Consider the following 12,437-nt stretch of genomic DNA (forward strand, 5'->3'; position numbering starts at 1 on the left):
GGCTAGCAAAATGTTTTAATGCCTAAGAATTCAGCGCTTAATTTTCTTTTCTTTTAACTCTTTCTGAAAACTTGTGGAACTTGCACCAATCCTCTACAATTAGCTGCAGAAGGAAGCTTCCACTGAGAAAGCAGTGTGAATGGTTTAACCATAAGACTTCTGTCCAATAAAGTTTCTGAAAAATGACCTTCTCTCCTCAGTAGCCAAGGGGGAGTAGTGCTCTTTTAAGAAGATAAAGAAATTAGCTCAAGTAGACATCAAGGCACTATGTCCCACACATCTAATCATCAAGTTGTTTTACTTTCCTTAAGATGAAGTCAAAAGAAATTACATTTTTTTCCAATCTCTACCTTCTACTTGCTGGCCAGTATGACAGCTCTGAACTGTATGTCTCTATCTTTAACAATACCCCAGGGGATAAAACCCCGTAGCATGACAGTCTTAAAGTCCTAACAAGCCCTCAAAGCCTATAAGGCTTTCTTTTGCAAGGAAAAGTGCAAGTGGTGTGCTGAACTTTGAGCGTACAATAATCCAATATATTCTGCCCTGTGGAGAGAAGACAAGCAGATGGGATTTGACAATGCTAAGGCAAGCTGTGCTATGTGACCTTTTGCTCTCTCAGATTCTTCTTTATCCTCAGAAATCATCCTTTAAAAGCAACACAGCTTCTATACTGGATCATACATGTGCATGCAGTACAACACACATGCTTGTCCTGTTAGTATTCCAAATCTTTGCAAAAAAGTAGCTTTAGGGAATATTTTATCTACACTCTTTTCTTTCCTAATTGGGTGACACAACTATGTGGTCTTGACAGAGGCCATGATGTTTGAGAGGAAAACAAGCATTTCTTGGAGTTTTGCATTAGACAAACCCAAGTATGTTGCCCTTGTTTCAGCATCTGAACACAGAAGTGCAAATTAAAAACCAAATACATACGATTGCATTAAGGTATGGAAATAAACTGGAGAGGCTTAGAGCAAAATCTCCTCTAACAAGTGATTACACAAACATGATGTCTGAAAAGATGTAACCCCCTTTCCCACCTCATCCTGTGTTTAAAGAACTCTACATATTCAGGTTTGCATTTTTATAAATGAATGCAATGAAGCGCATTAGGTTTTTATTCTGCTTTTTAAATAGTGAAAGAAAGAAGAAACTGCTTATTTGTTAGGGCAGTCATCTCAAAATGAAAGGTAATTCATCAATTTAATGAAATGAAGGCACTTCTCATTTAATATAACTGATCGTATATTGAAACCAGGGTAAAATCCCAGCATGACTACTGCCTCATAGCGATTCTCCACCATTAGGCCACTGTTTCACCAGAATTCAGAAGTTTCCTCTGGTTCTTACAGTTATTAAATGCCATTCATTTCATCATGGCATCCACTTCAAGAGGTGGAGAGGCGGCAGAAGGAAAAAAATTCTGATGTGAGCACATGCCAAACAATTGGTGCATCCTTTATCCTCCTTGTACTAAGGACAACAACAAGGCCACCACTAGCTGACCATACTTTAAAGAGTTTCCAGGCATCCAGGAAGTACATAAATTCCATATTTGTGTGTCAATCCTTCGACACGAGTCATATACACTTACACTTTCTATATACTTCACCTGTCCCTCCACAGTCTTCCCATTTTGCCTAGCCAAACTTGTTTAAGCCAACAAGCATTTGCAACAACAAGGAACTGTAGAAGTGGAAAAGTGCTATCTGAGAGAAACAACAGAAAGCGTGGCAGTGTCTATGTACCGACACCTGAACAGACTCATTTTATCTCTCATCCCAGAAACCTCATTTTCATTAGGAATACAGGTTCTGCACAACAAAATAAAAACTTGGGCAAAACTATATAGGACAGGATGGAGGTAAAACAAAAAAGATATCAACCTTTGGAAAATCATTTAATCCCAGAGTTCACAGGCCCAGTGACAGCAACCAAAAACCGGTTGACACTGATTGGCCCACTCCATCCATTTGACGGAGGAACGCTTGTCACTACTAAGTTTAGCTTTTTCTCTTTTACTCACGCAAAGAATACCACATCAAGACAGTCTTCTAAACTGCTCTGATAATGAAAGACAACTAATGGCAAGGAGAATTACTAGTAAACTTGCAAGGCAAAGCAACTGTTCACTAGAGCACGGTATTTAAAACTACTTCAAAGGGAAACTTGCATCCAAACCTTCCATTAAAAAAAGGCACAAGCAAATCTCAACCACAGATACCCAGAGTAATCCAGAAGATCTTATGGACAAGTTACAGTGAAAAACTCCTGCTTGAAATTGCCATGAGTAAAAGCTAACCAAAGGTTAAATATGAAGTGTTACACTGATGGCAGCTCAGGAAAAACAATAATAATAAAAACCAACAAAAGAACAGGACAGCCAAGTAAATATGAATTTGACAGCTTTACAAAAACTCCACCAAATTAAACATTTGACTTCTTCTCTGAGAGGGTGGCCAGAGGACACACACTGAGGCAGAAACAGAACTGCAGTCACCCATCCAGCCTTGCAGCTCCCTCATTGCTGTTCCACTAATCCTAAAGCAGGCACTCCCAAGGCCTTGAGGGGTTAAATATTAACAAGGTTCACAAAGGCGATGAACGTTTCCAGCTTACTAAGCACTCTTTTTATGGTGTCCATTCTCCCCTACAAAAATTCCCACCCCAAATCTTCAGTCTGTTCTTAGGCACAGCTTTGGGAAGGAGACTTCAAGGAAGCCTTACCTTCCCTGCTCTGTCAGGCTGCAACCTTATTGCAAGTTCACCCAAAAACTCCCCTTACTGAACTAGAGTCACTTGTTCTCTAAGCAGAACCCTCCTAATCTGCTGCAGTTGAACTTCCTCAGCCTATCAAGTAGGAAATCCTTTTATTGCTCTGGCCCATAAGCCTCTTATCTCCTAAATCTGTGAGGCTGAGAAATAGCTGTTCTGCTCATTAATCCTACAATGACTGTCAGAAGGGGATATAAACCTTCTCACTCTACTCAAACACGAGTAACGAGGTTTCATCAAGTTCTTTACTATCTACTTAGTTGAGTCCCACTCCACAAGATTTTATAAGAATTGGAGTAGCAGTACAGAAGCTTCTGCACTTGCATGAAATATTCAGATTTGGTGCTATAAAAATTTTAAAGAACATGGTTCAATGTAAAGAATTGATATTAGGAGCTGATATTGCCAGAAAGAAGGTAGCCATCCCTGGAGGACAATTCTAAAACTGGAGAGACCTTATTCCATTCTCTGTACTTTAGATGCCAGCAAATTGTTTAAGAAATGAGCATTTATTTTTTTTCCAAGCAAATGCAATTTTGGCTAAAAGTGCTGTATGGATGACTATAAAACTTTCCACTATAGTTTATACATACACCATTCATTTATAATGAGCCCTTTCTCAATCATTTATTACAAGCCCATGTCATACATGACCTTCAAAGACAGCTCAAAGGGGAAAAAAAAACCAAACCAACTGAGTTCTTGGCTCAACTAATATCTTTAATTAGCACCCCCAAGAAATGCTAAAGGTTGCTGGTTTTCCCCTTATATACAACACTCAGCCAAGAAGAAATTAATAAGGTAATATTTTTATCAGAATTGGTGTCTTCTATTTCTCTGTATGAAGTGAAAACTTACTACAAACAGTTGCTAAACAGCACCGCAAATATGACAGAGATCATATCACATGATGTGAAAGTTCTCATAGAATATGCACTATTTAATATTTCACATTTATGTACCTGATGGACATAGGCCTACCCATGTAATTCAAAAAACCCAAAACCCTTCTATAAAGTTTGTGTTGAGAAAAATGTTAAAGTGGCAAACTGCGTTAAGATCACAGATATCTCACATCATTTGTACCTTTTATTTTAACTACAAATGTCACACTTCATCATGAAGCTGTCAGTTTCCTTTAATGTACTAAATGCTATCATGTAAGCACAGAACCTGACATGATGTAACACAACAATTAAAATAAAAAGCAAGTCAGCTTTGACACGTTGTCACTTTTCTGTTTGCTGCAAATTAAAGGAAAATCAAAAGTACAAAAGTAAAAGCTACTCAAGACAAAAAAGTTTGCAAAAACCCCCAAACATCAGTTAATATTTCCTTCTAATGTTATGTCAGATTTTTATGTTCAGCTTTAAAAAAAATGTCCACAGCTTTAGCGCAGCTAATTACAAATTGACACCAAAAGACATCAAGAAGAAAGTCTAAAACTTCTAGAAAGATTCTATTGTAATAAATATACTTCTAGTTGTCAGATCTGTAACAGTCGACATCCACGGAACTAAGCAATTATTTTTCACTTTCTATCCACTCTGCGGTACTGCTGCGGCACGTTAAAATTGCTGGTGCTTTTCAAACCAGGTGCAACAGCACTTAAGTTATGCCCGAAGAAATCCCTAGTAATAATGAAGAAATTATGAACTCTAGATAATTAATACTGAAATTATGTATTTGATTTTCATTTACTGTATTTGATGTACAACACTAAGTAAGTGTCTGAAATTTTCAAAAATTAACTTCTGAAAAAAGGAAAATCATGTACATCTGGAAAAGTATATTGTTAATAATTAGATTTCCTCCTTTTCAGTGTTTTTCTGTTCATTTGTATCAACTCTAAAAACACATTTAATATATCGGCAACATAAAAAACTTTGGCCCAAGGGAAAGTTAGTGGCATCTGTCACAAATACAGAAATGTCACACACCTAATGTTTGCTCTGGCCGTACCGTGACACATTCAAAACCTCTGTGGCCCAGGGAAGAAATAATCACAACAGAGTCCTTTTGCAGGCAGGGAGGAAAGAATCAAGAAAAAAGAAGCTGGAGGCCTGTCCTGCAAAGGGAAGGGCTGCTATAGACATATATTCCTGTAAAAACATTCACTTGAAACATCGAGTTAACAGGAATCCCTTTTTCCCGTTTGAGGAAAAAAGAAGAAAGGGGAATATGGGGAATCCTAGAAAGTTTTACCCCCAAATACCACGTAACTTCAGAACTGGTTTCTGCTGACCTACTTCTATACCTTCTTAAGGATTTCCAGGCCAGTAACCTGTTAAACCAACAATAAAATTAAGAACAGTATCATTTTACTGGAAAAGATTTATGTATGAGAATGTTACTGCATTTTCAAATGTGCTTTATTTGATCGAGCATGACAGCAAATGGCAGGTAAACCAAGAAAATAAAAAACTGTGGTTAATAAAAACAAATACAAAAAGACACCCAATTGAAAACACACAAATGAAGTAATCCAAAATAACCTTAGACCTGCCCTTACAAGCTGTCTCACAATAAACCAAATCCATGAGTAGAATTTGGGCACCAATGAAGTTGCTGGGAATTTGACCTCTAAAGACTACTCTTTAACCAAACACTGAAAATTCTAACAGAGGCAACACTTGTACATTTCTGAGAACTTAGTCTGTATTATACCTCAGTGACATTTATGCTGAAACAGATAATTCTTTTAAAGCGAAAAGTATTTTACGAGTACTATATTCAGCTACATGAAGAATTCAAAAGAATCACAATGAAGGCAAAGAAAGTGCCGTCGTCATCCTTCAGGATGAATACACACCTTTAAATTATCTGTTCTCTTCTTATGTTTTTTCTAGCCCTTAAAATGCTTAATTATTGTTAGAGACATTTGTGCACAGACAAGGGAAAAGAGAAGAGAGGGAAAGTCTAGCTCTTGTGTGAATGGACATGTCCAACTGAGAAAGTTTTTGCAATTCATTGGTTATATTAATCCCCATAAATTCTCCTGTACCAGCCTATTGAAGGAATACGTCCACAAGGACACTTACATTACAGGCCTTAGTAGAAGACGATGTCATTTGCATACTTAGGACCTCAAATGTGAAACGATGGAAGAATTAAGGTTTAGAAACAAAACATCCAAAACCTTCACTTTTTTTACTTCTGACTATTATTATACTTAATATTATAAACAACACAGTGTGACAACTGAGAATGGAGCTCCATGTTGGAATGGTGATAAAATTAAATATACTTAATACCTGCACTTCGTAGGTTAGGGTCTAGGTCTGGCATTTCCTTGGACGCTTCTGGACTGACGCTGTAGATAGATGCTCCTGCTTCACTGACAATGCTGAAAAATAAAATGGCAAATAATCAAAACACCGCACAGTTGAACACCACAACTGAAAGACTTAGCAAGTGACTTAATTGAATGTTTGTTTTTTTTTTTTTTTAAAGCCTCATGTTTTAAAAATATTTTGAATCAACTGAATACTGATAAAAGACAGTATCAGATAAAGGGAAAGTTCTCCATTTGAGCCAAAACACCCGCCCCTGATCTGCAACATCCCTTCTTTTTCAATTCTGTCCCTATTACAATGATATCAGCCCCTGTAGTAATCTTACAACAGAGAATGAACACGAGAAAAGTGTTACCAGAAGTAAACAGGCAAATCAGCTTCCATAAACAAAACAAAAACCTACCTGACAATTTCATGACCTAGTTTAATTGATGCTAGACTTTAGAGTCTATCATGTGAACCCAAGTCATGTGTGTGCAGACACGTTTTCTAAAGCTAGCTGCCCTAAAATACTCAGAAACAACCCAACTCGACACAGACTGAGGCACAGAGCTGCAGCTCACTTCTCAGAGGCATTTAATACCGTCTTCTCCCCGCTCTCACTGCCATACCCAAAGAAAAACACAGACTGCATGTCTTCAGTAACTTAAACTACAGTTCACGTATCTACCACACACCTCAAACTCATTCAGTAATGTTGATAAACTCACCAATGCAAATCACAACACACAATTAAAAAACCCTCAAGTGCTCTAGTTCCACTCAAGAGAAAACTGCAATCAAGTATTCACAGTGTAAGTTTATTTTCAGCTGTGAAATTTTGACACCATTGAATCAACAGTATATTTCTTCAAATAACTTCAACAGAACTTGAATTTCAGGCTGATAATTAAGGCATCGTATAGCTACTGCACTGGAGAGGAAGACTCAGTTTCAGAACTATTTTTACTTTTACTTTTCCACTCTTAGAACAACCTTATCTTCACCATAAGGAGGGAAACCACAAACCTTAAGAACCAGACCTTTCAATAAAAATCATAACTTTGCTTTATATTGTTTTAAAATTAGACTATAAATTTTCCTGTTAACAACATTTAGTAGGTCAAGTTTTTAAATAAACTGATACCTAGACGCCCCTCCCTTTAGAAGAAGCTGGAGAATAGCTCAAGAGGTAAACACATTCGCATTCAAAGTTGCAAGCATATTAACAGCAAAAAGTGTAAAATGCAGATATAAAAGGTAAGAATTTCTTACTGTTGTTTTTACAGATTCCCCCCCCCCAGTCAAAACTGGAATTTGGTAGAGTGCTGTACATACAACTGGGATTTTAGTTACTCAAAACTCAAAAGAACATTTCAATATTACAGACAGATTGGATCTTTCAATAAATACAGAGAATAAAATCCTGTTCTCTTTTGTATTAGCGTTAACTCCAGACCCATTCAAACAACCGGTTTAACAGAGCAAAAAATTGCTCAGGCTAGTTGGTGAGCAAGCTGAATGGGGCAAATGAAATTATTTACATGTTTTTTCAAAAAAAAAAAACCAAACAGTATTATGGGTATTCCTTCACTCTAAATCGCATTCAGAAAACAGTCCCATAATAGAGTTCAGAAATATGGTCATATCGCAAAAAACTAACTGCTGAAAAACGAAGATGTTGACAGAAGCCTCAAACTGATTTTTCTGATGAACTGGCAGTTTAAAGAACAATGCAGCAGAATGTATTTCTTAACCTGTTCACACCTTATAAAGGCAGCATCTGGCAAGTGCTCCCTTTTTGGAAATTGCTTCCAAAAAACCGCACACGTTAGCACATACTTCTAACAGCTTTTAACTAATCGCTCTTCAACCTCTTTGTATTCTAACAGATCCAAAAGTTAACCTCTCATGCAATCTCTAAATTTAACACACTGATATTACACTTTGATTAAAAAAATTAGTGTTTTGCACACATTTTTACAGTGCTGTACTATAAACTGTATTACTGTACACAGCTTATTGCTTGAGCCCTCTCAGTATTTTGTGCAGTGAAAAAACAAAGTAGCATGGATGGGAATTTTAACACACTTGACGTTTTATTGATTCTCATTAATGCTACACTGACAATTCACAGAAGTGAGAGGAATTAAACAATACTATCATTCTATGGTAGTAAGTGAATCGTGCCAAATTTTAAGGTAGGTAATACAAAACCTCCTTGCTAAAAGGACTAAATAAAATTGAACTCAGGATGGGAGAAAGTAACATTTGAAAAGAGCACATTTCCTTTCCTCAAGTGCAAGAACATTCATACACTAGGGAGAAGTCAAGTAAAAAATTATCTCTAGCAGGAAAACAAGATATAAAAAGCACTTTCAGAAGCAGCATACACTGGATATTTGACATCCACTCTGAGATGGTTTTGTACATGCATGCAGTTATTCTATGAAGTATTTGGTGTAGCAGACTTGGAAGAGGGAGGGAAGAATTTCTGCTCACGCAGAACCCCATACCACTGCGCCTAAGACAGTAAAACCCAGAAGGTAAATAAATTTGTTACCCAGAGTAAATGCGTAGGGCCACAAGCTCCAAAGAAACCATCCTCTGGTTCGTTCAACCATAGTCAATTGAGATTTTAGACCTATTAGTGCCTGTCATGTGGTTTTATTTAGTTTGTTTTTAGCTGCAGTGAGGTGGTTACTAATGTGACACTGGTACACACAATGCTAAAATATTTAGCTTGGTCACAATACTAAGATTACAAGCAAAATAGGTTTAGGGATTTTTGTTTGCAGTTGTTCTGGATTTTGCATTTTGACTAGACAGGAGACAGTTACTTTGGTTCACAGACATTTTGTTTGTTTGCTTGTTTTCCACATTCTAATATTTCTCTTTAAAAGTGGGATGTTATATAGGACAATTTAAGCTAATTTAATGTAAAATGCTCGACATCATGCTTTCAAAGAATATACATATTTTATGTCAAGGCACATTAAGACAAAACCAAACCTGCTCAAATCAGTAGGCCATAGATATTTACTCCAAACTACTGCAGTCCACACTGTTCTCTAATCTCCCCCCCCTTTTTTTAAAGGATACAATTTTCAAGAGAGTCAAAAGAAAGCCTTCATAAGAGCTGGTAAAAACTGTACTCTAAAAATCTGTATATGTTCAGAACTAGAATTTGTTTCTACTTTGACTTTTTAAGCCACATAATGCATTAAACCAGAAAACTAGACCCCCTACCCCCTCATAAAATGAGATCCTTGTTTCTCTGCATTCCTTAAGAGGAAAGATTCTTGCACTGACCAAAATCTTAACAGTTAAACCAACATTGTTAAAAAGTTATTTTACTATTTAAAGTCAAAATGTAGTAGGTAAATAAGCAAGTGGTCATGATATGATATGCTAATGGTACATGAACAGACAAGTTTCATAAACTGCTCTCTGAATTAACAAATAGCAGGTAAAGAATCTGGGACTATGCCTCCATACTGTCTGCTTCTCACATTAGCCATCCTGCAGAGAAGATATTTCCTCAGCATCTATAACCAACTTTTAAAAATTAAAAGTGCCCAAACCACAAAGCTGCTACACAATATTTCAATTTACCCTTTTTAATTGTACACATAAGCTTGTTGCATAGAAAGTAAGTTTTCGTATACTGCACCCCACTCATTCACGTTTGTTAAGACCCATTTTAAGTACTGTCAAACCAACACTAAATCTATTCCACTAGCACCACCTCGTGGTCCCTCAGCTTTATGCAAGAGACCGTGCCTGCTGGGTTCCAAATACTTTAAGGAGCCTTGTAACATTTACCAGAGCAAGTTATTTTCTGACTTAGCTTAAATAAGCATTATATAATCTGAAGGTCTGTTCAAAACATTCAGATTTTCAATCTCTTAATTTTTACAGGGAAAAAGCCTTTCTTGTAAAAGGTAAAAAAACCATAAATCTAAGAATACATTTTTTTTAAAATTCAAAGCTATTACATACCTACAAAAATGCATAATGGTAAAGGTTACATGTAACAAACTAGAGTTACCGACAGTTACCATATATTACATTTTCATGTACATGCATGTAATGGCATGTTTTTTAAGACTTACAAGGTTCTTAGGTAGTAAGTTTTCACTGAAAAGCTTTTTAAGATGATGTGCAAAAATCTAATGGATGTATAACGGAAAAGATATATCAGGCTAGAGGCTTTTAGGGTTAAAGATGGATGCAGCTTCCTGACATTATCATGAACCTTAACAACATTTCAGACTATTTTATTACATTGAAGTCATTTCCCCACAATCAAATGCAACACCGGATTAATAACCTACAGAGAAAAAGCAACTTTATCCAACTTTACTTAACTTACTGTTTCTACAATCTCCAAAACCCTGATTTACAACTTGAAGTCTTTAACATTTTAAGAAACAATACTAGTACAAAGAAGAGACCAGGGTTAATACTTAGAAGAAAACGGTGGTTACTCTAAAAGCCAAGGATATGTCAACCTCAAAATGGGCCCAGATTTTCATATTTGGCCATAAAATGATGATCTGCCAAAATATAACTCCCTTCACAATCAAAATTTAGTAATTGTGGTTAACTCCTCTAACCCAGCTTTTTACATATTAACTGATAAATATACTCTTCATAAGCTTGTGGCAACAAAAGCTAGAGGCTCCCACAAAGGGCAGAAGTACAGAAGGGTCAAAGGATTATTCAGTGTTACTTACTAAAATAATTGGCTTAAGAATTATCCAGGACACAAAAATAAAACAAAATAAAATTACAAAATATTTGCTAGAAGAGAATGCTACATTTAGAAGCTTGACTGAAATGCTACAAGCTTTAATTATGTTGATAGATTTAGTGATGAAAAACAAACTGAAGACAGGCAGGGAAGACTTAATTAAGTACAGGCTCGAAAAGAAGATTGGGCTGTTTCACGAATGGGAAGTCCATTGGGCCTTACTGAAAACACATAAGTCACAACTAGCTCCAGAAGAGCCTAAAACCAAAAAATGGCTGAGAGATACAGGAGTACTAAAGAAATACAGGATGTCTGCATCTGTTTTTATACAGCGGCGGCAGCAGCGAAAGCGGCGGCAAGTGTAGAGTCCTGCATCTGGGCAAGAACAACCCCATGTACCAGTACAAGTTGGGGGCAGACCTGTTGGAGAGCAGCGTAGGGGAAAGGGACCTGGGGGTCCTAGTGGACAACAGGATGACCATGAGCCAGCAGTGTGCCCTTGTGGCCAAGAAGGCCAATGGCATCCTGGGGTGTATTAGAAGGGGTGTGGTCAGCAGGTCGAGAGAGGTTCTCCTCGCCCTCTACTCTGCCCTGGTGAGGCCACATCTGGAGTATTGTGTCCAGTTCTAGGCCCCTCAGTTCAAGAAGGACAGGGAACTGCTAGAGAGAGTCCAGCGCAGAGCCACGAAGGTGATTAAGGGAGTGGAACATCTCCCTTATGAGGAGAGGCTGAGGGAGCTGGGTCTCTTTAGCTTGGAGAAGAGGAGACTGAGGGGTGACCTCATTAATGTTTATAAATATGTAAAGGGCAAGTGTCAAGAGGATGGAGCCAGGCTCTTCTCAGTGACATCCCTTGACAGGACAAGGGGCAATGGGTGCAAGCTGGAACACAGGAGGTTCCACTTAAATATGAGGAAAAACTTCTTTACGGTGAGGGTGACTGAACACTGGAACAGGCTGCCCAGAGAGGTTGTGGAGTCTCCTTCTCTGGAGACATTCAAAACCCGCCTGGACGCATTCCTGTGTGATATGGTCTAGGCAATCCTGCCCCGGCAGGGGGATTGGACTAGATGATCTTTCGAGGTCCCTTCCAATCCCTAACATTCTGTGATTCTGTGATCTCCCTACATATCCATTTTTGGTGACTAATGAAAACCACCTAGGGGAGGTCAAAGCAGCTCTTCATATAAAACAGCAATAAACCCTTTATTTGCATTTTGACTTGCATCTCACTCTTTCCTCTCCTGTCAAGCAGGACACTGCCCATGGCAGAAGCAACTTTGACAGCCCCTCCAACTCCTCATCATTACCAACAGCAAGCTTCAGGCTTCTTGTCATTATGGGCAGTTACTTGCTGTTCCCAGGGTCTCAGTGTTCACCTATGCGAGCACTCCAGTCCTCATACACTATACACAGCACAGTTCCGTCTGCTGGGGAGGTGATGAATCCGGTCAACTGGAGACTGCAGCCCAGTGCAGGCTGAGCGAGATGCTGTGATTTATTCAGCCACACGCACTCTGCCACAGGAACAACAGGATACCAAGCTTGACAGACCCTGGCTCTGACACAGCCAAGCCATTACTTTTTCTTCTTATGAGGAACATATGTCATGAAAGTGCAAGATA

At 38.0% G+C, this 12,437-nt stretch overlaps 1 protein-coding gene across 3 annotated transcripts in view; it reads right to left on the reverse strand.

Annotated features, from left to right (window-relative positions):
* Positions 1–12,437, reverse strand: part of SRBD1 (S1 RNA binding domain 1) — a 137,285-nt gene that overhangs the window by 61,157 nt on the left and 63,691 nt on the right. For all 3 annotated transcript variants that reach the window (XM_068406691.1, XM_068406699.1, XM_068406682.1), the window contains exon 17: positions 6,036–6,127. In XM_068406691.1, the coding sequence (XP_068262792.1) occupies positions 6,036–6,127 (92 nt within the window). The remainder of the gene's footprint in view (positions 1–6,035; positions 6,128–12,437) is intronic.

Source organism: Nyctibius grandis, chromosome 1 (genome assembly GCF_013368605.1).
Source record: "Nyctibius grandis isolate bNycGra1 chromosome 1, bNycGra1.pri, whole genome shotgun sequence".
Classification (NCBI taxonomy): domain Eukaryota; kingdom Metazoa; phylum Chordata; class Aves; order Nyctibiiformes; family Nyctibiidae; genus Nyctibius; species Nyctibius grandis.